Source organism: Opisthocomus hoazin, chromosome 9 (genome assembly GCF_030867145.1).
Source record: "Opisthocomus hoazin isolate bOpiHoa1 chromosome 9, bOpiHoa1.hap1, whole genome shotgun sequence".
NCBI classification, from domain to species: Eukaryota; Metazoa; Chordata; class Aves; order Opisthocomiformes; family Opisthocomidae; genus Opisthocomus; species Opisthocomus hoazin.
This window is the reverse complement of record NC_134422.1, coordinates 13,767,694-13,790,058: the sequence shown is the minus strand read 5'-3', so window position 1 is coordinate 13,790,058 and position 22,365 is coordinate 13,767,694. Positions and strand designations below refer to the sequence as shown.

Here is a 22,365-nt window from a genome sequence, read left to right as displayed (position 1 = left end):
AAACAAGGATTTAAAAAAATACCCCCCCTAAAGTCATTGAAGCGTAATTATTAAAACCTTTTATGTTACTCTACAGTACAATGTAAATTGTTCCTTTCAATTAAATTTTGAAATACACTAGATTACATCATTTAAATAATCGCAAACTTTCAAGTTCACCATTAGTGGTAGCAGAGCTATATTTACATACACTTCTGAGATATTTCAGATGCAGCGTTACGTTCCAGTCCCTAGGTCAGTTAAACAACAGACTTTCCATGGGGTATACTGCTCTTCCACAGGTCCTACCCATATCTGGGTGTATGTGTCAGGGAGCAAGAACTCCTTTTATTCTTGTCTGCTTTTTTTTCTTCTTTGCTGTGTGCATGCAGCTGAATCTGAGCAAATTGATGCCTACTTGATTTGGATTAAAGATGAAAGACCTTTCTTTTTAAACAACTATTTTGAGTGAATGTACAGAGGTGAATAATGAAATATAGTCCTTAGGCATAGCGTCGGAAAACATAATTTTCTCCAACTTTTCTCTCCTGTTGCGTGATACTGCACCTAATTTTGACCCTGACTTTACCTAATGCTGATGAAATATAGTCTATGGTGGAAACCTCTCTCATGTTGTCAAGACTGGCTTTCAACACAACCCATGCAATGGCAAGCATCATACATCATTCTCCCGCAGTGCAATATTAACAGGTTAAATTCAGTATTTCCCTCCAGAGATCGGCTCCTCGAGGGAAGCCCATCTCTGTATGGACGTCAGCCACAAAGAGGTGGTGAGTCCTGAGGCTGGAGACCAGGATCAGGCTGCTTGCTTCCAGTGCTGCTAAGAGTCTCCATGGGCCAGGCTCCACAGAGCAGAGCAAGCTCAAGCCACCGAGGCTCATGATGGTCCTTTGCTCATGGCACTGGTCCAGCCAAGTCTCCCTGGGTGCTGCCCGTGCAGGACTCAGGGCCTGGTGTGAGGGGTGCTGATCATGATGTTGGGCAGCGCGTTCCGCCGCTTCTTCCAGGAGCCCAGCTCCCTCGAGTACCGCCTGATCTGCCTGAACCAGTGGTGAGTCCGTGCCCGGTCGCTGTCCCGGAACACAAACGCCTCCCGCCTGATCTCAATGAGTTCAAAAGTGTCGTCGCAGTCAGGGTCAGTGGAGACGATGCAATTACTCAGCCTCAAGGGCTCCCTGAGCAAATGGAACTTCCCGTTATTTTTGTCCCTGATGAGTACCAGCACAGCGTCCTTCACAGGCCCTGGCTCGGCTGACTCCAGGCTGGACTCGGACACGCGCTTCATGTTCACCAGGAGGAGGACCTGCATGTTCTGGAACTTCAGGGTCTTGCTGCCTTTCTTCACCCACTGGCCATCGGGGGGCTGGGCCAGCTGCAGAGACCCCTCCATCACAAACCGCGTCTCCTCCCGCAGCCAGCCTACAGTTTTGAGGGCGGTTTCTCTCATCTCAATGTTGATGACTTCTCTCTTCTTCTTGCTGTCCTGGCGAAAGGAGCGGAGGGTCCACGTGTTCCCCTCCTGCTTGGTTTTCATGTTGATGTGCTCCAGGTGGGACTCGATGCGGCTCTTGGCCTCCCGCAGGCTGCCATGATCTGGGTGGTACTCGGTGGTGGCCTTGATGATCCTGCTGAGCAGCAGTGGGTACTTGGTGACTCTTTGCAAAGGGGCCATCAGGAAGGACCTCAAGTTCATCCGCCGCAGTGCTGTGTTGTCATTCTGGGAGACATTGAGGAATATTCTGCAGGGATTTAAGCAGAGGGAATGAAATGGTGACTGTTCTGCCAGCAGATGCTGTGATCCTAACTGCAAATGAACAGTGTGGCGCTGACAGCTGCTGGGCACTGCAGCCCGCTCTCTGGTTTTAAAGCCTTGTGAACTCCGTCTTCTCAAAAACTAACAAGTTCTGCAGCTGGGCACAGCTGCAGAACAGCAATGAAGGGCCTGGGACACAAGCATGTAACATCCTGGCAGTCTTCTATTAAACTACTGTAAAACAACGAGGGCGTGATCTTTCTCTGGTACACGCTGACGTAGGCCCGAGGCAGATACATCAGCTTATATCAGATTACATTAATTTGTAGCTCCTTTCATCATTGGATTACAAAGCACTCTAAACCAGAATGTGGTACTGCCATCATTTTTAGCTGCTGCAGTGGAAAGAGAGAAGTGACTCACCTGACGTGGCCTGGGAGGCCAGGGCTAGGGATGGGAAACAAATTCAAGCCATGCAGGCTTCCCGCGGTGGCTGTGCCCAGTGGAAATCCAAACCGTGCTCTGGTGCAGGGACTGGGAGCTCTTCTCAGCCGGGCGTTAGCTGGTGAAAGCTCAGCCCAGTGGTCAGCGGGCAAACAGCAGTACCACAAAGTACAGCACACACCCGGGGACCAACCGCCCGCCTCAGTGGACGTATCAAGGGTTAAGGTATTTTGGAAAGGAGATTTCTCTGCTCATCCCAAGAGACAGCAGCTCATCACTGAACAACATTAGCATCAAAACTTTGATCTAGCTGAGCTGACAAAGCCTTCGCCCTCAGCCTGCTGCCTTCCTGTCCCCACACCTGAAAGAATACGCTCAGCCCTCGTCTCACCTGAGCAACTCCTTCTCCTTCTCCAGTGCGTTGAGCATGTTCACGGAGGAGGACTGCTGAAGACAGTAGGTCTGAAAGGCTGGCAGCATGTTGACGAACTCTAGAAATATCTCACCGATGCACACGGTCATCAGGTCGACATCCCCCTGCAAGCATGCAGTGCTGGGTTAGCTTGGGAGAGGCACAGGCACAGAGCCTGCGTTCAGTCCTGCCAGCAGGCACCTACGGCAGGACACGCTGAGCACCAGACCAGAGATGGAAGCGGGCTCCCCCTTCCTGGTGGAAAGGCAGTCCCTGCAGGCCTGGGGAAGCAGTGTGTGGGGAGGGGAAGGAAAGCTGGTCTCACTGCTTGCTCTCCTACACATAAAGAGATGTATTCTCTGCTTCTGTGGGCTCGGCCAGCTCATCAGAGCAGGGGCTCCAAGGCCAGAGGCCACAGCGAGCCTGCTAGTTGGGAGGGTGTACGGGGGCCCTTCATGCCGGCGGGTCTGCCACAAGGCTAGTGCAGCAGTGCATAAATTAACTGAGAGCGTCTAGGAGCCAACGGGCAGAGGAAGCCTGCAGCTCAGTGGCACTTCACAGCTTCAGCAGTTGTTCTCAGCAACTGGTCTGGCTGGGAAGCAGTGTGCTCTTACTGGCTACTTTGATGCCTGAGTGAAAGATAAATTTCATGGTAAATAGTTTTCTGATTTCTGCATGTGTAATAAAATAAGGGAATAGTAAGAATGTGGTGCTACATAAGCTGCTTTGCTTTGTCTAGGTGTACGCTGACATGCTCCGCAATCACTACTCATTTGAGCAGCGAGCAGGGGAGCAGCTCTCTGGCTCCTGGCAGCTTTTTGGTGCAGTACTGAGCTCTGACTGCAAAGGGCAACATGGAGGAGGAGACAGGGAAACCCACGGCTGTTTGGAGAAGCCGTTGTCTCAATAAATTATTCACAGGGGACATCACACCTGCAGTGCTCATCTGTCTTCACTGTGCCAGGTGCGTGAGAGTGGCTGTCAAAGTTGCCAGCTTTTGAGACACACTCAGCCTGACATGCAGGGTTTCGGAGAGGGATGTGTTTCCTAGGAACAAAACATCCTGGTGAGACTGATACAGCAACAGCGGGTTTTGGTTTCTTGAAGAAAGGAGGGTGTGGAGCTGTTTATGTGTCCTTTGCAGTGATTGTCTGCGGCTCTGGAGCCTTATTTCTATTTCTCTGCCCTCTGCCCACCACGCTCATGGGGTAGGAAAGTCCCTTGGGCAAGGCAGGGTGTGTCAGTGGAAGCAGCTGGTACGCAGAGCTATAAGGGCCAACCGTGGCCAGAGCAGGGAGCAGGCTGCGCTGCCTGGCCCCACAGCCAGCCCGGAGGCAGGCTGCAACAAACTGCAACCCACGGCAGAGACACTCGAGCTGGCCTGAAGCGAGGAGGCTCCAGGCTGGGTAAAAGCCTGGGCTGTGAGCTTGGTCCCCTCCATTCCTCTGGTGACCATACCAAGTGGAGCCCTGTGCCCCCATGGTCACACGCTTATCAGCATCCGTGATCCTTGGCTTAAAGCTGACTTTGGTAATGGGACAGTTAGATCCCGTTAATGGGTTAAATGAGCTAGACTGCTGATGGCCTGCTAATGTCAGGGGCGTCACCAGAGCAGAGTGAGGCCAGCAGATGTGACCTGGCACAGGCCTACGGAAATCACTGGTTTATAATAGCCGAGGGAAGAAGGGACTGGACGGATGACCAGACCCAGTCCTACCTCCTGATCCCCTGCTCCACCTATGCTGCCTCACTAATGCAAAACCTACTCCTGTCTGCCTGGTCCGGCCCCTGTAGGGCATGCAGCATCATACCTGGTCAAAGGCCTGATCGATCTCTTCCTGGAGTACCTCCAGGAAGTTCTCGTTGAGGTCGATGAGCTCCTGGATGTTGCTGAAGATACCCAGGAGCTGCTCCTGGCTCAGCAGCCCAGCCGCCTGCATGGGGAGGTAGAACTCCTCCTTGATGATGCGCAGGTCCTCTCCGTAGCTGGCCTCCGTGTTGACAAACTCCAGCACAGACTCCTTGCGCTCCGTCCTGCGCTTGCGGCACTTCTCGCAGAGGTCAGCCCGCCTCTGATTGCAGTTCTGCCCATCCGTCTCCCCTGGGAGGTCCCTTTCTCCACAGTCGGTGCAGGGACGGTGGGCTTCCCAGGCCTGCAGGGAGCTCAGCGTTTCAGCAGCTCTGTTCCTCCACTTTCTGGCCGGCATCTGGCCGATGCCACTATCTGCCCTCTCCACGTCTGCTGACTTTGTCCGGGTGGCCTCGCTGGGATCCAGGTCGTCCCGGACATCATTCACGCCGACGATCCCGCTGTCCGTGCTCAGGCTGCTGACGTTGCTCCAATGATGCCTGGAGCGCAGGGAGCCACGCGGGGCGCGGCGGGTCTCATCGAAGCTGCCACCATGGCCCAGGTTGGCTTTTGCTACCACTGGACCTGAGAACAGACACAAATCGTTACAGCCTCGTCTGAAGATCTCAAGCTGGCACAGCCATGAGTGGCAGGAACCCTGGTGGGGGAGATCCAGTGAAAGCAGGGCTGTTAGCTCTCCCCCCTCCTGTTTTGCTGCTGGGGAGCGCAGGGCTCAAAAGTAAATGGCTCCCAGGCGAAACCTGTCATCCCTGCTCTGCCCATACCTGTGAACTCATTTGGTTTCTCTCCCCCACTGCCACCTCCCAGGCTGGGACAGAGACACAGCAGAGTAGATCCTGATTTCTTGCACACCTGGGTTAAACCCAGAAGGCTTCCCTCCCCCAGGTCATTAGAGTGGCTCCGTATTTACACCAGCGTAGCAGGGCTCAGCATCTGGCCCAGCAAGCCCCTCTGAGTGTGCAGAATGTGGGTACCGTAGTCTCGCTCCTGCCGGCGCTTCTGTGCGTGCTGCCGCGCTGCAGCCGCAATCTTCAGCTCCAGCTGCTTCCTCTTCACCGAGTCTGACGGCATAGGGTCACTGAAGTGCGGCCGCAGCCGGCACTCTCGCTGGGCCTTGGCACCGTCCGTGCTCTCATGGACGATGTCGGAGCTGGATCGGCGGCAGCCAGGACTGGGGGTCTGTAAGAAAATCAGGTGGGTTTGGAGCAAAGAGGTGGTCAAAGCAGCACCTGGTTTGCAGCCATGGGACTTCAGTTGCCAAAAGAGGGAAATGACAACTCATGAGTGGTGGAATTGTAAATGCATCTCTGCTACACGATAATCAGGAAATCTGTCCCATCAGGTCCCTCTGTTTTTCTTAGTCCTAACAGCAAGGACCCGTCACCCTCTGCTGTTGTGTAGCTCTGAGTACAGTGCCTTCGTGGTGGCTGGGTCACAGCTGTCAAACGACCATGAAGTCAACAGCATAGTCCTGGCTAAGGGCCTAAAGTGGGGGCTAAGCCTGTCCTCCAGGAACCTGAGCTAGCTTGCCTCTGCTCTGTGAACACTCCAGCCCTACACCTTGCCTGCACTAGCAGTTTGACCCAGTGGGGACTAGCAGGGAGTCCGTCTGATCTCCCGGGCGGTCCAGCAGTGAGGGGCTGGGGGCACAGTGAAAGCCATAAAGGAGCTATTGCTGAGCTCCCTGCAAAAGATGCAGCAGCAGATAGGCAAGGGCACAAAACCGGCTCCTGTGTCATTAACTAATAAAAAAGGCACTAGAAATGCTTCTCACAGGGTTTAATTGCTCAGGGGAGTTGGTGTGTTTTCAGGTCACAGGCTCCCAGTCTGCCCAGTTCCTACAACAAAGGGATGCTTTGGAGCTTCTGACAAGAAAAAAATCCTGAACACGTGCTCAAGATGAGAGGGGAACTCGTCTCCCTTACATTCCCTGCAGGTGGAGTGTCGCCGGCTGTCCCGCTGCTCGGTTTGTCCTCCCAGGTCTCTGTTGCCACGGACATCGCTGTGGGCTGCTGGCTGTCCTCCGGCGGCGGGAGATCAGGTTCCCTCAGATCACACTGACCCTTGGAGGGGGATTTGGCAGCAGTCTCAGCATTGCAGCTGCGGGGGAAGAAGCAGACTCTGATGAACATCACGTATGCAGTTCACCTGCCGTTCCTGACACAGGTGAGACCGAGCAGCAAGCCCAGGTTCGAACAACCAGCCGCAACACTTCAGGCACAGTGCAGGCAGGAATGCGGACTGGGGGCATGGATGGCTGCGCGTGTTTCAGGGGCTCTAAGCACAGCTCAGTTATAGCAGTGCCAATCGGGTAATTGCACTCATGCCAGCATCAGTGTGGGATATCAAGTCTCGGGTGTTCACAGGGCATTTTTTTGTCCATAAAACATGAAGTTCTCCCACAGGGACCACAAAAACCTCTTTCTAAGTAGGCCATATCCATATTTGCTGCTACTCAAAGAGATGTTGTCAACACAGAAAACATATTGCTCATCTGGAAGAAAATCACCTGCTAAAAACCATAATACTTTGAAGGGATTAGAAGATTAAAGGAGCTTTCCCTCTGTTTTTCATCTCATATGATCCCAAGCCCGCTGAAACCACTGGAAAGATTCCCTCCACTTTCAGTGAACTCAGGATCAGGCCTTTGGGTGCACTTGAGTCCTGAAAAGACTGGCAGAGTCTGCTGTTCTCACTTGTCAATTCCGGGCTGCTCTTCTTCACGGCTGTCTGGTGCTAGCAAGGGCCTGGGCTGGCTGACACAGGCAGCTTGTTCCAACCCCACGTTCCCCTCTCTGTAGACACCACCACCTCTCCAGACAGACACAGTCTGGTGCAAAACCACTGACTTGACAGAGTAGTTGACAGGCTGTAGTTGGTGATACTACTTGTGGTACATGTTTTTTAACAGACTCTCTAAGACACCTTATTTCCATGCATAATGAAGCCTGCTTAAAAGAATATTAATTTTTTTCATTTTGGGTTTACTTAAATTTTTTTCAGCTTGGATTTCTTTAAAAAGAAAGGTTGTGAGGACTGGATATGGATGGTTGTACATACATGAAGCCAGTGTCTGGAACATATTTCAGGTTATGCATGTATTTTATGCTTAACAAAAGTCTCCTATGACAGAAATCTGCTTCTTAAAGGCTTCACTTGTGAACTTATACCGGCAGGTCATACTGCTAATGTGCAATTCCAACACTGCCAGCTACAAGCAAACATGTGAGACAGATGGGCATTTTCCTTACAACGAATGACAGTTGGCTCAAATAACAAACCATCAGCCAATACTGACATCGCTGAAGAGGGAACAAATCTCCCAGAACACAAACTGGCTCTGTTATCAGGCCAGAGAAGTTGGTTTGCAACTTTCTGCTGATGCTTTTTCATCTTCCTCCACTTCTGCTTCCAGGTCCCAGCTGATACTACCAGAGGATTTTCCAACTTAAAAATGAGTTTAGCCACAACTGTGCAGCAATGGCTCAGTGCTAGCAGCAGGCTCCCGGCTTTTACTTGTTGCTGTGGTAACTCCCTGCCATACGGATTTGGAAGTGTCACTTCACCTCCCCAGGCCTCTTCTCCCCAGCCAGTAGAAAGGGGACACCAAGACCAGCGCTGTGACAGAGCGGTCTGTAGCATGGACTGCATTATCCCCCTCACAGGGCTGCAGTAAGAGCAGCAGCACGGGCACATAGCAAGGCTGTGGTCCCACCATGGTACTGCCCTGGCCCAGTGTCTCATTCCTCCCTCCCATCCCCAGCCACGTGTGGGGTACCACTCCTTCAGCTGGTCCAGCGTAACTGTCTGTGTGGCCTTGATCTAAAATCACTCCTGAAATGATCTGGGTTTAAAAAAATCTCCTCCCTCATGTATTCCCAGCCAGATCATTTAATTGATGTTTCATCTGAGTTAAGTATGAACAGTTCAGCAGGGCACACTTGTGGGAGGGAAGGCAGGGGTTAAGGAGCAAGAAAGCTCTTGAAGAGGATCTGCCACTGCCAGAAAACCACCACTTCCAAAAGCTGCTCCTGCTGAAACAGCTTCTGGTTGAAGCATGCAGAAAGAAGGAACCATGCTGAGGCACAGAGAGGCAACGGGATGTGTCCAGGCTCAGTAGCAGAGCTCAGAACTGGAATATTACCTTCTCCTCTTGATCACACCACCTCCCACCATACAGACCACGCTCTCAGAGAGAAGCTGAGCTTCCATTTGTCATTTTTACAGTGCTTCAAGAACATCCACTTAAACACAGAAAGTACTCCAGAGTATTACTGCTACTCTAAGTGAAGCCAACAGCAGCTCTCCGCTGATAAGCTCTGCGGAGCAGATGCCATTGCTTATTGTGGCTTCCATAACTCAATAGGGATATTTTGAAAAAAATCTGCAGATGTGACCTGCAGTGGGAATAAAAGCCAATGTTACCCAGAAAGCTGAGCTAAGGAAGTGTGGCTGGGGACTGAGAAATCCAACCCACCCCATGGTTGGTCAGCTAGAGGTAAGAAAGGCAATGATGTAGAGCCCACATTGTGTGAAACGAAATTTCTTCAACCCTGGTCTGACTGCTCTACTTCTAGTTGTGATTAGTTCCCTCCTGCACGATGCATTGGCCATGCTGTGTGGGGTAAGTGCTGCTCCACAGAGCAGTCGCTATGCACCGCATCACCAGTGTGATCAGGGGGATGTAGACAGAACAGGGAGGATACAAGCAGTTTTGTAGAGCCACAGCTTAGGGCTGCTCCTTTAACCTTTGCCCCTGGCTTAGGAGGAAGAAGGGACATTGCCAAGAAGAAGGGATATTGCCCCTTCCACCAGTCCCCTCCCCCTGTCAGAGATCTGGGCTGCCAGCAGGTCCACACCAATGCCCGCTCAAGCAGCCCTGTCCGCTCCCCATGCAGAGCTGCAGAAGGGGGCACTCTGGCATGTCGCCTTCTTGGGATCAAATCACTTATTGGGATAGGAGTTGTCTGCCTGGGGTTAGTGTCAGTATTCCCTGTTCTCTCCGAGACAGATGATGCACATCATCTTAGGGGACCAGCACAGGGAGGACAGGTTCTTTCTGAATGTCCTTTTAAACCTCTGGGCCATCAGCTCTGAACCTCATGGAAGCAGAGGCACTGGGTGTGTGGTGTACCATTGGCAATGCACCCGCTTTCCTTCACGGTCTCTGCGGGATTCTTCATGCTTGTATCATTGTCCAGGCCAGCACTACTCAGCCCTTTCCGCATGTTCCCAACTCCTTCTGAATAACAGAAACATTTTTGTCCAATCCTTTCCTGCTAGCACCTGCCTTCCTCTGCTATGGGAAGCTGTTATTGTACCCATCGGTTACAATATTATTATTGTACCGGTGTCGCCCCAAACACACCCCCATCACTCTTTTCAGGAAGCTTTCGTTCTTAGTCACGTCCTTTGCTTCCTTGTGCAGGCTTTTGTTGTCACTTTGTCCCCCATTTCCTAGACGGGAACGCCAGGTCCTTGCATGTCCTTATCCTAAACAATTCACTGCTTAAACAAGTTCGGAAAGAAACTATATACTGAAATATGTACAGGATTTCCACAGGAAACTATATACTGAAATATGTACAGGATCTCAACACCCCCTGCCCGCCAAGACTACAACCTAAATTAAAGGTATCCAGTGACCTATGAGGGGCCTAAAGCCACCATAATTATGAAGCTGAAAATCAAATCTTCACTGACAAAATATTAAGCCATCTGAATGAGCCTTAAGTGATTAACGATGAATTACTAGGGAGTCAATTAACTTCCCAGACAAAACTGCTTTGTAAAACTGTAACACTTACAGAGGAACACTAGAAAAAGACGACAATTTCAGCTACCTTATTCTGTGATGCTCCATCACAACATCTCTATCAAAGGCTTGCTGAGCTCAGTACCTGTGGGAATGGGACCACATCCCCAGCTTTAAGTTCATTTCATTTGAGACTTAGAAAAAATGTGGTGTGGATGTCAGCGATCATAATTTAGGACCCAAAATATCCAGACAAAAAAATCTCCCACCTCTGCAGCAAGAATGGAAACAAACCACCCCACCAACACTTGTTTCTCCTTTTCCCATCATTGCTGATTCCAGTTGGGCCACCTGCTTGCACAGCAAGGGATCCCCATTTCTCTGGCAGGAGGAAGGTGACAGGACTGCATTGTCCAAAACCAGGCTGGAGAAAGCAGTCCTTGTGAACATCTTGGCCAGAAGAGGGGAAAACGCTGGCTGGAGAAGAGGGAGGAAGGCTTTACCCAAGTATTTTCTGTCACTGCTTACGCTGTCTGAGGTGGCAGAAGGACAGTACTTGCAAGTACTTTCACTCGCTGCCTGCGCTGGTCTCCAGAGGGTGGTTAAAGACTCATAGCAGCCATCTTTCTCTCATTTGTTTGCCAGTTCACTACATACAGGCAGCAAGTGAAAGCACTTGTTGCTGCATGTCACACTACCTACATTCATGTCCTGCAGTGGTGGGACAGACACCGCATCTTTTTTCAAAGGAATCATGTCAGTACTTTGTATCCTTCTGCTGTTCTCCACTTTTGGCAAACGTTTAAAAAAAAAAAAAAAAAAAAGACCTTCCAACAATTTATTACAGCAACAAAATGAATGGGAAATTGGGTGTCAGGACTACTCATGACTGCTGTCTGGACAGAATTAAGGTGTATAAAGAGGCAAAGTCTAGATGAAAATGCTTTTTGATGTTTAATCCCATGCAAAGATGGAGTTTAAACTAGTTTAAGCTCAGCAGCTTAAAGACACATCCATGTGGCTATCAGAGACCCTAAGATGAAAGCTCTGCCAACAGCGTATTTATGCTACGGGAGTTAAATGTACACATCAGGAGAGAGACCAGACCGTTAACAAGGGAACTGCTTTCAGGTGACCCCACAGAGCATGTTACCTTTTCTTAATAAGTTCCAGGGCTGAACCTATGAATTCATCCTTCATTTTTTGTAGCTTAGCTCCATAGCTGGATAAGTCTGTGGCTTCTAACAGCAGCGATGAACAGCAAGAGGACTGGGCTTCAGAAGCCAGCGACTGCCCTGCAAGGTGGAGGACATCATTTAATTGTCTTGTCTCTCCTTTCTGCTGCTCACCACTGAAGATCTCCTGCCCAGCTTTGTGTATTGCTACTGCCTGCAAAGGTGATCGTGGAATAGGGCTAGAGCAAATAGGGACCGGGGATCTATCCGGGCTGGAGATCTCGAAGGTTCTGTCCTTCACCTCAGGGCTGCTCATTCTGAAACTGTCCCATGTGGCTGGATATTGGGAAAAGCCAGCAGAGGTGTGGTTTTCATGGAACACATCATCATCATCCTCCGCTGTGACAGCAGCCTCATTCACAGCTTTGGTCTCCAGAGCTTCTGGACAGAGGCTCTCATTGTTCTCCTCCTCCAGGGTCTGGTTTGCAGGCAGACCCTTATTCACGCATTCTGTTGGCCCACTGCTGGTGGCAGATGAATTTGCGTCCTTACTTCTCATTTGCTTGAATTCCTCAAAGGTGGGTATGTAGAGCCTCCCTTTGCAGCGGCCTTTCTTGCTCTCTCCCAGTGCGGCTTTGACATCTGTTCCCCCACTATACTGTTCCAGGGTTTCTGCTGTTCTGGATTTGGCCATCTCATGGCTTTCCCTGGCATGCTGAAGGAGCAAACTGGGGGAGCTGTTCTGCCTTCGGAGCTGAAGCCTCCTCCGAGCCTCCTGCTTGATGACTTCTGGACTAACGATCCTGTGTGCAAAACACAGTCTCTGCCTCCCTGTGAGGCTGTGCCTGAGAGCAGCGTGTTCCACCAAAACCGTGCAGCAGCTGACAGCACAACCGTTCTTGTACTGCTGGCACATCTGGCATTCAAAAAACTCCTGGGCCATCACGTCAGGCAGTGCCACCTGCGGACGCACTGGCTTGCAGGGCTCTGCCACCTTACTGCTGTGCAGCCTCAGCTTCTCCTTCAGCTCTTTTTTGGCACCCCCGTGTAGGGCTTTTTCCTCCGCTGAAGGGAAAAGCCACTGAGGCACTTTGGCAAAGGGAGGGAGGAGCACATTCTGTGCTGATCGAGGTGTCTGTTTAGCACGGAGAGAAAAGTTTCTCAGAGAGTCCGATGTGCTCTGTACTGGAGCCACATCCACACAGCCTTCTGTCCACTGGCTGGTGCCTCTATAGCGAAAGATGATCTCGTTATCCAAGCTCCGGCAGTGAGAATACAGCCCAGAGTCAGCAACTGTTGACCAGTGTAGGTTCTCCACGCTCCGATACATCCGGTTTTCCACAGGACTGGCCAAAGGTGCCTTGCCTGTGTGGCAGGAGTCTGGAGTGTGGAAGTCCCCAGAAAAAATATGAGTGTCTAGGTTCTTTAGTGGATGCATGCTGCTAACCGAAAAATCCTTTATGCCATGTTGTGCATAGAGCTGATTATTTTGGCAGCTCAGGATCACCCGGCAATGTTCCTGTCTCTCATCAACACTGATGTATGTCATAGCAAATGCACATGGAGGCTCTAAGACAGTGGCGTCTAGGGGGAGAGGAGGGAGCTGGGATGTCGCTTAGATGCCAGTCAATGTCCACAGACCACAGACAGCAAAGCGTGCTGCTGGGTACTCACATAAGAGAGCTCTCACATGGGTTGAGTCGCCATGAGCAGAAGACCTGTGAATGGAAGGAAAGATGAGTTACTGAAGCAGCCTGGTGATGACTCGCAGGATGCAACAGCAGATCTGCTTCCAGGGGACGCAGAAGCCAAACACCAACAGCTCGGGTAGAAACAGAGCAGCATGGCTAGGAGACGAGCTGCGGGGCTTGAGGCAGGGAATCTTTTCCATCTTTACCCAAGCCAACAGTGGCCTTACGCTACCCATCTGAACTTGGAGAAGTTTATCCTACCTACCCTCAGCAATTCCCTCACAATAACACTGCTCAACTCCAGTGACGAACGCTCAGAAGTGCTTGCTGCAGGCTCAGCTTACTCACACAGCAGCGCTAAGTAAGGAGATGGGAGGTTTACAAGAGATAACCAGGTTCTTTCCCTCAAATGGGGAGCAGACAAGAGTGTGGGGGTTAAGGAGAAGGCTGGGGGTGGGAAAGGATGACATGACAGTGTGGTCTCCTGGAAAGCTCAAGTTACAAGGAGGAAGAAGATGGCTGACTGGCGGTGGTTTTGTCCCTGAGAGTCACACTGCAGCCCCTTAATCCTCTGATTTACCCTTCACAGGGAAGAGGCATATGGTTTAGTGACTGGTAGCCAAGCATTTCCAAGGCCTTTCCAGTGCAGACAAAGGTACCTCACAGACTTTCACAAATGCACTCTCCTGACCCCTCAGCAACAGGTCCAACTGATCAGCCCCCATGACAGCTCTGCGGAGGCCCAGAAAGAGAAGGTGTGGTTTCCAAGGCTGTTCCTATGAGCTGCATTCAGCACTGTAAGGCCCAGGGAATCTAAATGACTAAATCACATGTTCTGAGCAATTCAGAGAATTAAATCCCAAAACTTCAGTTTGGGCCAGCAGGATGTAGGCTAAGTCATCCCTGGAAGTGGAAGGAGCCTCCTTACATTGAACGGAGAGACTCCAAATTTCTCTTAATGGTTAGGCCTCATGGACTGGCCAGCAGTCACACAAGATACCAGTGTCTGCTACAAGTCTGTCCACTCCTTCCCTTGGCAACCAGAGGCAAAGGAACGAGTGAGTGCCATGTGTAAAGGAGAATAAGATTGGGCAGAGTATATAGGGTTAGCCTGAGATCCTTTAGGGTGAAGTAGAGCTGGGATGGGGGGGCAAAGGTCTCTAGTAATAAGGCAGGCAAGAACCAACCAAGTTGAACATGCAGGAAGAGGTCTTGGTAAAGCAAGACAGGTCCACATAAGTTACAGCCGAGACTGTTTGCTTTGTAGTGCAGCTGGGTTCTCCACACGCTGCCAAACACTCAGGCAGCACAGCCACCTTGACCAGGAGGGGAATGAAGAGCCTTGCTCCTCCCTGATGGCTAAGACACCTCAGGCATCTAACTGTGCGAGGCACCAACAGACACCTTCCATCTGAGGAGAAGTCTGGGGCAGTGTGTTGTCTGGAAGCTAATCTTGGTAGCTCACTGGCAGCTTGATTCACCCCTTGCTTAGAGTGGTTCAAATTAGCATACTTTCCCCGCGTTAATGAAACTATCTCTAATCCAATCCCAGCGAAGGAAGGTAGAGCTGCTCCCACGGATCACTGCTGAATGGAGAACATTATTTACATCCTTCATAATTGCTAAAAATAAAAATTAAAACTAGCTCTCAAAGTGTGGCTGTTCCCCAAGATGTCACAGGTACTTCTCACCCAGTCTTCTCATGGTGGGGCTGGAGTTCCCCCTTCTTCATGGCTCTGGAGGAGCCCACAGGTGACAGCAGAGAAACGTGAGGATCAGGACTTTCTGTGATCATAGGTTATAACATGATCTGTCAAGAAAGAGAGAATGAGATGATGTGAGAGCCAGTCACTGAGTAGGGAACAGGGCTCCTGGCAGTGCCGAAGGGCTCCTGTGAGAAAGTGCTGTTAATGAGAGATGCCATGGCCTGTCAGGTTGGTCTGTGATCAGGTCACAGCCACGGGACTGAAAGCCACTGTGTCCTTTCCACACTCTGCTTTCAGACCAAGTAGAAAGAGAAAACAATCCTCGCTGTAGTGAGAGCTGAGAATAAAGCAGTCCTTGCCCAAGGCAGGGAGCTACACAGAGTGCGGCCTGAAAAGAAACCAAGGCCCATACGTGAGGTAGGTTCCTGGGCTACACGCTTGCTTGGTGAGCTCTGTGTGTATGCGTGTGAGAGCAGGGGAGCTGGAGAAGAAAGCATACAGGCAAGGGGAGCAGCAGTCACAAGAAGAGCAAGGAAGCAGAGGCACAGAAATGACGGGGTGGGATCTGCCTGTGGCTGCTCTCTTCACCAACAACACGGCACAGCTGAGAATACGAGGGACTTGTGTCCCCTCAGCCCCTCCTCGCTGCTGGAGCCCACAGCGCGGACCCCTCTGTGGGCTGACCCCAAGCCCCTGCCTGCTCCGGTGCGTGGCACAGACCACGCTGGGGGTCTGTGTCCGTCCGTCACAAGGGGGATGCCCCGAGCCCCCGGCCGCAGCAGGTGCCCCTTCACCCCACGGCAGAGCAGAGCCCCATGTCCCCAGCGGGCACAGAAGGTGCCAGTGCCCGCCAGCACCTCCAGGCAGCAGGGACCTGGGCAGGATTTTCCCAAAGGAGACGTGTGTGGGGTGGCAAAAGCTGCCTTCAGGGAAGGATCAGCTGGAAGAAACCTCCTGCAGGCACAGTGGGACTGGCAGAGCGTGGGGGACAGAGGCGGGCAGCAGAGGCAGGTCTGCAGAGTGGAGGACCCAGAGAAGACACAACAGCCAGAGCCGGCTGCGAGAGATGGCAGGAGACAGACACTTTCCAGAGGAGGCTGTGCAGAGTTTGCTGACACGCAGGCAGGCACCAAAAATTACTGGATTAAGTGAAGAGCAGAATTTTGTATCCAAATAATGTATTTCAATCTTTGTCACCCACCAGAGCCGAGTTTTCTTTCTCTAAAGAGTCACTTTTTGCTCTAAGAAAACACTCCAGACATGGAAGTCCCTCTAATGGAAGTCCCTCTGATACTTTCAGGAGAGCTCAGAGCAAAGGTGCATTTGGACGCAGCTCACAGATGGACGGCAAGGGGGTTCACCGTCCTGGCTGCAGTGAGGGGGAGCCTCAGAAACCTCACCCTGCCAGGTAGCTGTGGTGATCTCATAACAGCCAGCTTGGACAGGAGCACCTCTCTTCCCTGTCGCTCCATCTTTGAATGGACCATCTCTTTCCTACTGAACTCTTCTATCTATTCTTGCCCATTCCCCCCAAGCCACTACCCTGAGGGCTATGCACAGCATGCCAGGTAGCTAAACTTAATCCCACTGATCACCCAGGCCAACTGCTGCCTGAGTCCTGACCCATGAAGGGGGACCAGCTGCGCTGAGGCACAGCCTGCTTCCCCCGCTGCCCAGGGGTGCTTGGAGCAGGAGGAAAGCAGAGGTCTCTCTAAAACACCAGACAATTCTGACCTGGCCCGCAACCAGGAAACACTGAGCCCTTCTCCCTCCTTCCCCTGTTCTTGTGCTCCATTCCTCAAGGCACACAGCAACAGCATCACAGTTTCAGCTCAGATGCCTGCGTTTGCCAGGTCAGTGATGCTGCTATAATATAAAGCATGTGTCTACACAGCTCTACAGCAGCATGACCACAAGCATGTCCTAGGCACTCTGCTGGAGGAGAGCACGAGACGGAGACAGAAAAAAGCCATCCGAGTTAATACGCTTATGGCTGATATGCTAAAGATGATCTTTCAGCACATCCTTGCAGGCTCACTGTACATACAGAATATTCAGCTATGGTCTTACACGGTCACCATCAAAGAGACACTGGGAACTACAGCAACACGACAGAGTTTGTCCTCCCACCACCTCAGAGCTGTAACTACAGTCTATAGCTACAGCAGGTGACCCCAGGTATGGGAACTAACAAATGCCACAGAAACGTGTGGCAATGGAAAGAAGAAAATGCTGATCTCTCGCATGGTGACCCAACTCAGGGTCCTAATTCACCCTCTCCTAAAGGTATGCAGCAGTCCTAATGCGCCCTGTGTTCTCTTCCAGTTAAACCAGTGCCTTGCCAGTTCTTTCTTGCTCCCCTGCGTACGTAAGCACTGCGGGTTGACACTACACTCCTTCGTTTACCCACCTGGGTACTTCCAGGAAATCCTGTCCACACTTCCCCAAGCTAGGGCTTTATTCTAGTCCAGCAATCCTCCAGGCCAATGCTGACTTATTCCAGGAGAAACAGCAAAAAGGAGCTTAGTGTTGGCTGCTGCTGCGGGAATGGCACATCATTGCTCTTCGATCACGTTGTTTGTGCAACATTTGCCTATTTCCTGGCTCAGGGACTGAAAAGCTCCTGGTGCTTATGAGCCTCACGCCTTCAGTGAGCATAAGACTAAAGGCACTGTGTGCTCAGCTTATTTGCTACCCTGTGATTCTGTTTAATCAACTTCTCCTTCACTCCTCCAGTAAGTGCCTGCTTGGAGACTTGCCACTAACCTTCATTTTCCTGCAAAATCCTCCCAGAGAACTTCTTTCTCAAGGATTAAAGCTTGAAGGATAAATTACTCCTTCCCATACACATAAGAACTGTTCTGCCTGGCTGGCCTTCCCAGCAAAGCACTGAAGTGTCGGGAGGATGAAGCAGGCAGGCACAGGCTAAGTTGTTCAGTGGTGGTAAAAAGCACCGTGGGGAGGACCAGTCATGCCCAGGGACTCCAGGGACATCAGGACAAGGAACCACAGAGCCTTGCAAGGCCTCAGGAAAAGAGGAAAAGAGTAGGTTTGCCAGTGCTGCTTTGCAGAGTTTACTACAGCAAGATTTGCTCGATAGACCTGCCAAACAGCAAAGCTTGTTCCATGAGATGGTGGAGAGCAGCTTGCTATTGTCTGGCCTCTCCTGCCTTGATCAGAGACATCAAGTGAGTATGGTACATTTTCCACTGTCCACATTTACAACATCTCAGTCACAAGCAAATTAACTTCTGAGTCATGGCCATCACACCAAACTCCTGTTTCCAGGGGAGGGGAGTAAACGGAGTCACCTTACTCCATCTTGAAATACGAGATTAAACTAACCTTCAGGTCTCATTCTAATTTCTCTCCATTGGGTTTTGCAAATTGCACCACTGAACAGAGGTTGGTTTATTCTGGAGTACAGTCTCCCTTTCATTTCAGAGATCTAACCAGCTAGAGGGATGTGAAAGGCACATTTCAAAGAGCTGTACAAAGGATTTTAGCAAGCTATGATATTGCTGGGAGTTTTTTGCTATCTGATACAGCAAACCTCATGGACACAGCATGATTTGTCTACCGGTGTGTCATGCACATCACTCCATCTGCTTAGCAGAACACCAGCAATCTCCAGGGAAAAAATGCCAGATACATCTATTTTTTTTCACGTTAAAGGCTAACAAGAAAAATAAAGGTGTCTTGGCTGTATTTGCTTTCTTCACTGTTCACTTAACCAGAGCTATGCTGCAGGAACTAGTTGACGCAGTAGGATGATTAGGTGACCAGAGTTATATTCCCTGGGTTTTTTTGTCTGTTCTAGCACCTGAAACAGGAGCTGGGCTTATATAGTGGCTGTTAATTGCAGCAGGAGAGGTACAGCCAGAGTAGTTATCTAAACCAGTACAATTTCCTGAGTTTCCTTTCCTTCTTAGGCTGAACACCTGAGTGTAACTTTCCTCAAGTTTACAGTATTATCACTGCTCCATGGCACAGATCTGGATCGCTAACAAGAGGAATAACTGCCATCTTGGTTTCAAAACTAGGTAATATAGAGAAAACTATAACCACTATAGTCTGCTCACTGCATTCGTAGTCCTTGTGTTCTCAGCTTAATCATAAGCACGGACCATGTCATCTCAGAGACAGCTCGGCACAGGGAACAAAATCTCCCTTGAACCTCTGAAGCTCCAGTGCAGCCCAGGGTGTAGGGGTTGCTGAGAGCACAGGCAATGGCATTTAATTTCTGCTGTGCAATGAGCTGCTTGCTTTGGCACATGATACCGTCTAACTATTTTCCTCCTTCCATGTCTTTTCTCCTCATTCTTCTTTTTTTTTTCCTGCTTCCCCAACTCTTCCTCCATCCCACTGCATTCAACACAAGTTTACACAGCCATCTGTGGCTGCTGCTTCACAGGTACCACTTCCAAGGCATCACCACCATTACCACTGCCTCCAGAAATAGAACTGGTCTTGGCCATGGTCAGGGCTGGCTGATCAGAGCAGCCCAAAGGTATACACATGCCAGAGAAGAATCTGTCCACACTATCTGTTGATCATCACAGGAACATTATGCTATGGTACACACAGTCCCACCAGGGAGAGTGTAGGAATCACCATAACTTCATATGAACTTCTATTTTGATCAGATTGGCTCCTAAAAAGTTTCAAGGCAGTGGAAAAGCTAATCTCAAAATTTTATGGAATCATCTGAAGGTCTTGGGCATTCTTGGCTCCCTTTCTGTGGGGTTTCCAAGCTGTTTGGGAACCTTGATTTATTAACATGAAAGGTTTCACCTGGGAAGCCCTACTGCTCCACACATCTGTGCACTTGGCGGCAGTGCCTTTGATGAATTTTTCTGGCTGCTCTGTTCAGTCTCAGCAGCTTCTCCTTCTTGTGTCACAGCATGGTTTTTTCCTTGTGTTCCTCCTTCAGAAAGGCTGATACTTCCAGCCTACCTCAAAGGGCAGGCATTCTAGCGCACTTATTTCAGGCAGCATGCTTTCAAGGTGACCTGCGCTCCCTCTTGATTCCTTTCAGAAAGAGTACCCCTTTTGCTTCATCAATGCACCACTCCATCTCTTGGACAATACTGCTCCAACAGTCCTGCTGACAACGCAGCAGAGGGAATGGAGCTTGAGAGGACTGGCACTGACCTTGCAGCAAAGGAAGGCTGAGAATGTTAGTTACTGTAAGAAATGCTCCTGGAGACACCAGTGTGACATCCCCATCATGTGTCCCAGCTGGAACTGCTTGGCAGCATTAGATGTGAAGAGTCCCAGGAGATGGCATCACCCATCACCTGCCAAGCTTTCAGTGAGTCAAGACCCTGGTTGGCCATAAAGCTCCTTTGGATGACTCCTCCTCAGGAGGAAGAAATTCCTATTTGCAATAAAGTCCTCTCCCTAGACAGAGCACACACAGAACCAGTGAACCTGCAGGGTGCATCTGACCAATAGATCCTGCACTCCTCCATAACACCATGAGGCACGCTGCTCCCCTCTCGCAGCTGCAGAAAGAGCCCCTGGGGGTCATAACCAAGCAAAGCCAAAGCTTAGCTTGAGTCAGCTGATGTTTGGGACCAGGTGGTTTCCCCTGCCCCATGTACACGCCATGAGCCAAGCATTGGCATGCTTTTGGGTCATGCAGAGCAGATATTTCCCACCACCCGCCTTGGTCCTGGCATACACACGCAGCAAGCACTCTCAGCCTCGTGAGTAACAGGCACGAGCTGAGCACAGCCTCCAACCCTCTTCCAGGCCTGGCTCAGACACACACAGTTCTCAGAGGCAAACCTGAGCCAGTAAAACCTATCCAGCGCCTCATGAGATCTGGGAAGTACAAAGCCACATGTGAGCCCACTTTACAGCCTGGCACCTCCACCTCTCCTCCAAATTCCTACTCTGCATAGATATAACATCAGCACTAACTGCAGAAAATGGTCACAATATGACTACAAGTGAATTTATTATTCCTCAGGGCAGGGGGAGCCGAAAAGGTCAAGGCTGTCAACTGAAGCTCAGCCCCAGCAAAGGGTCCAACATCAGTTAAAACTTCCCAGTGCCAGCTCCAAACCATTCTCCTCTGTATTCCAGCTGACAGAGATGCACCCCCAACCCAAGCCCACCAACGCTGAGCCGATTGCCAGGCGTGCCTTTGCGAGGCAGCCCAGTACTGCCAGCCAAGACGCCTTCTCCAGTAGTGATCAGCGGCAGATAATTTTGGAAAGAGCAGACACAGATAGAGCATGTCTGCAGCAGCTAGCTGATGAGGTAGGGAACTACATCTCAGATCATCTAAAACCGTCTTGATCCTCTGCATGTGTTTTATGAAGGCAGAGGGGACAGTGAAAAGAATGCAGGGGGCATGCTGGGTTAGGTGAACGCGAGAACTGGGAGACAGAACTAAATCAAGCCAGCAGCAGGAAAGAGCTGGCCACTCGCTTTCCCTCGCAGCATGTGATGAGGATCAACAGAGCCTTCACCTAAGCACTCAGCTGAATGTTTTCTTCCTGTGTGCACTGAAGACTGGCTTTTCGACTCATGATTTTCACTCACTCCCTGGCAAGAAAGAGGTAAAAAGCCAGGTCACACTAAATGGAAGAAAAAAAATCAGGCTTTTTTTTTTTTGAACTTAATCATTTAACCCATGATTTAATCTCATGAGGTGCAGGGCCTGAGTCATGCCACTGGGTTTTTTGAAGGTGGAAATAGTCGTGGCTGGACTAGCAATACATGACCAACAAGGAACACAGAAACACAGCTTCTGCCATGTCCTGTTACACTGCCTCTACCAGTCCCAGGAAGACAACAGAAAAACAGTCCTACACAGTTGGATCCATCAGGATTGCTGAAGGGATTCCCAATTCCTCATTCCAAGATTGCCCCAAGAGTCTCAGTCCAATCCTTAAAATGCATAGGGCAAAGGAAAGAAACCAAACATTAACTCTAAGAACAAGGCATATGACAAAAATTTCTGCTCCCTTCCTTGCACCAGGGAGACATATTTTGCAGCACAGCCATATACCTCAAACTTTGAGTGCGCGAGTGGCTTCCTGCATAGGGCTTTCCAACAGGCAACATTAACCCTGACTCTCCTCTCACTAGCAGGGAAAAAAATCCCCCAACGTAATTCTATTGATCTCAGTTCATTAACTTTGCACTGGGACCTGGTCCAGCACCCCCTGGAGCTGATGGAAGGTGGAGGAGCAGAGTCCCTCCAAGCCAGCAACACACGCCTGATCGGTGAGCTCAGAGGGAGGCCTGGGGGAGGCAGGAGAGTGAGGGAGATGGGTGACCTCATCTTACACCTTGTTTGGTCGCATCCCAAAGCACTCTGGCATAGTGCTGGCGGAGGCAGGTCCGGCATGAGGAAACGCGGATGGCAGTAGTGTCGGCAGTCCTGGCCGGGGCGTGGATGGGCACGGGCAGTCACACTTCTCATTCCCCTGAGCGTGGAGGAACTTCGCAATGCTTCTACAGACAACCTGGGAGGACTGTACCTGTCAGGTGTCTCAGCTGAGGGATTTGCCCTCCCACGGTCCAGAGCTGCATGAGTGACA

At 50.7% G+C, this 22,365-nt stretch overlaps 1 protein-coding gene across 3 annotated transcripts in view; it reads right to left on the bottom strand.

Moving 5' to 3' along the window:
• The window catches only part of LOC104337425 (uncharacterized), a 46,334-nt gene continuing 23,969 nt past the window's right edge, over positions 1-22,365 (bottom strand). For 2 of the 3 annotated variants that reach the window (XM_075430953.1, XM_075430954.1), the window contains exons 2-8: positions 14,792-14,910; positions 11,388-13,127; positions 6,405-6,579; positions 5,454-5,658; positions 4,421-5,043; positions 2,589-2,734; positions 1-1,739 (exon numbers count right to left, since the gene is read on the bottom strand). In XM_075430953.1, coding sequence (XP_075287068.1) covers positions 944-1,739; positions 2,589-2,734; positions 4,421-5,043; positions 5,454-5,658; positions 6,405-6,579; positions 11,388-12,958 — 3,516 coding nt within the window. In that variant the 5' untranslated portion in view covers positions 12,959-13,127; positions 14,792-14,910 and the 3' untranslated portion in view covers positions 1-943. The remainder of the gene's footprint in view (positions 1,740-2,588; positions 2,735-4,420; positions 5,044-5,453; positions 5,659-6,404; positions 6,580-11,387; positions 13,128-14,791; positions 14,911-22,365) is intronic. The other variant, XM_075430955.1, reaches the window with a different exon arrangement.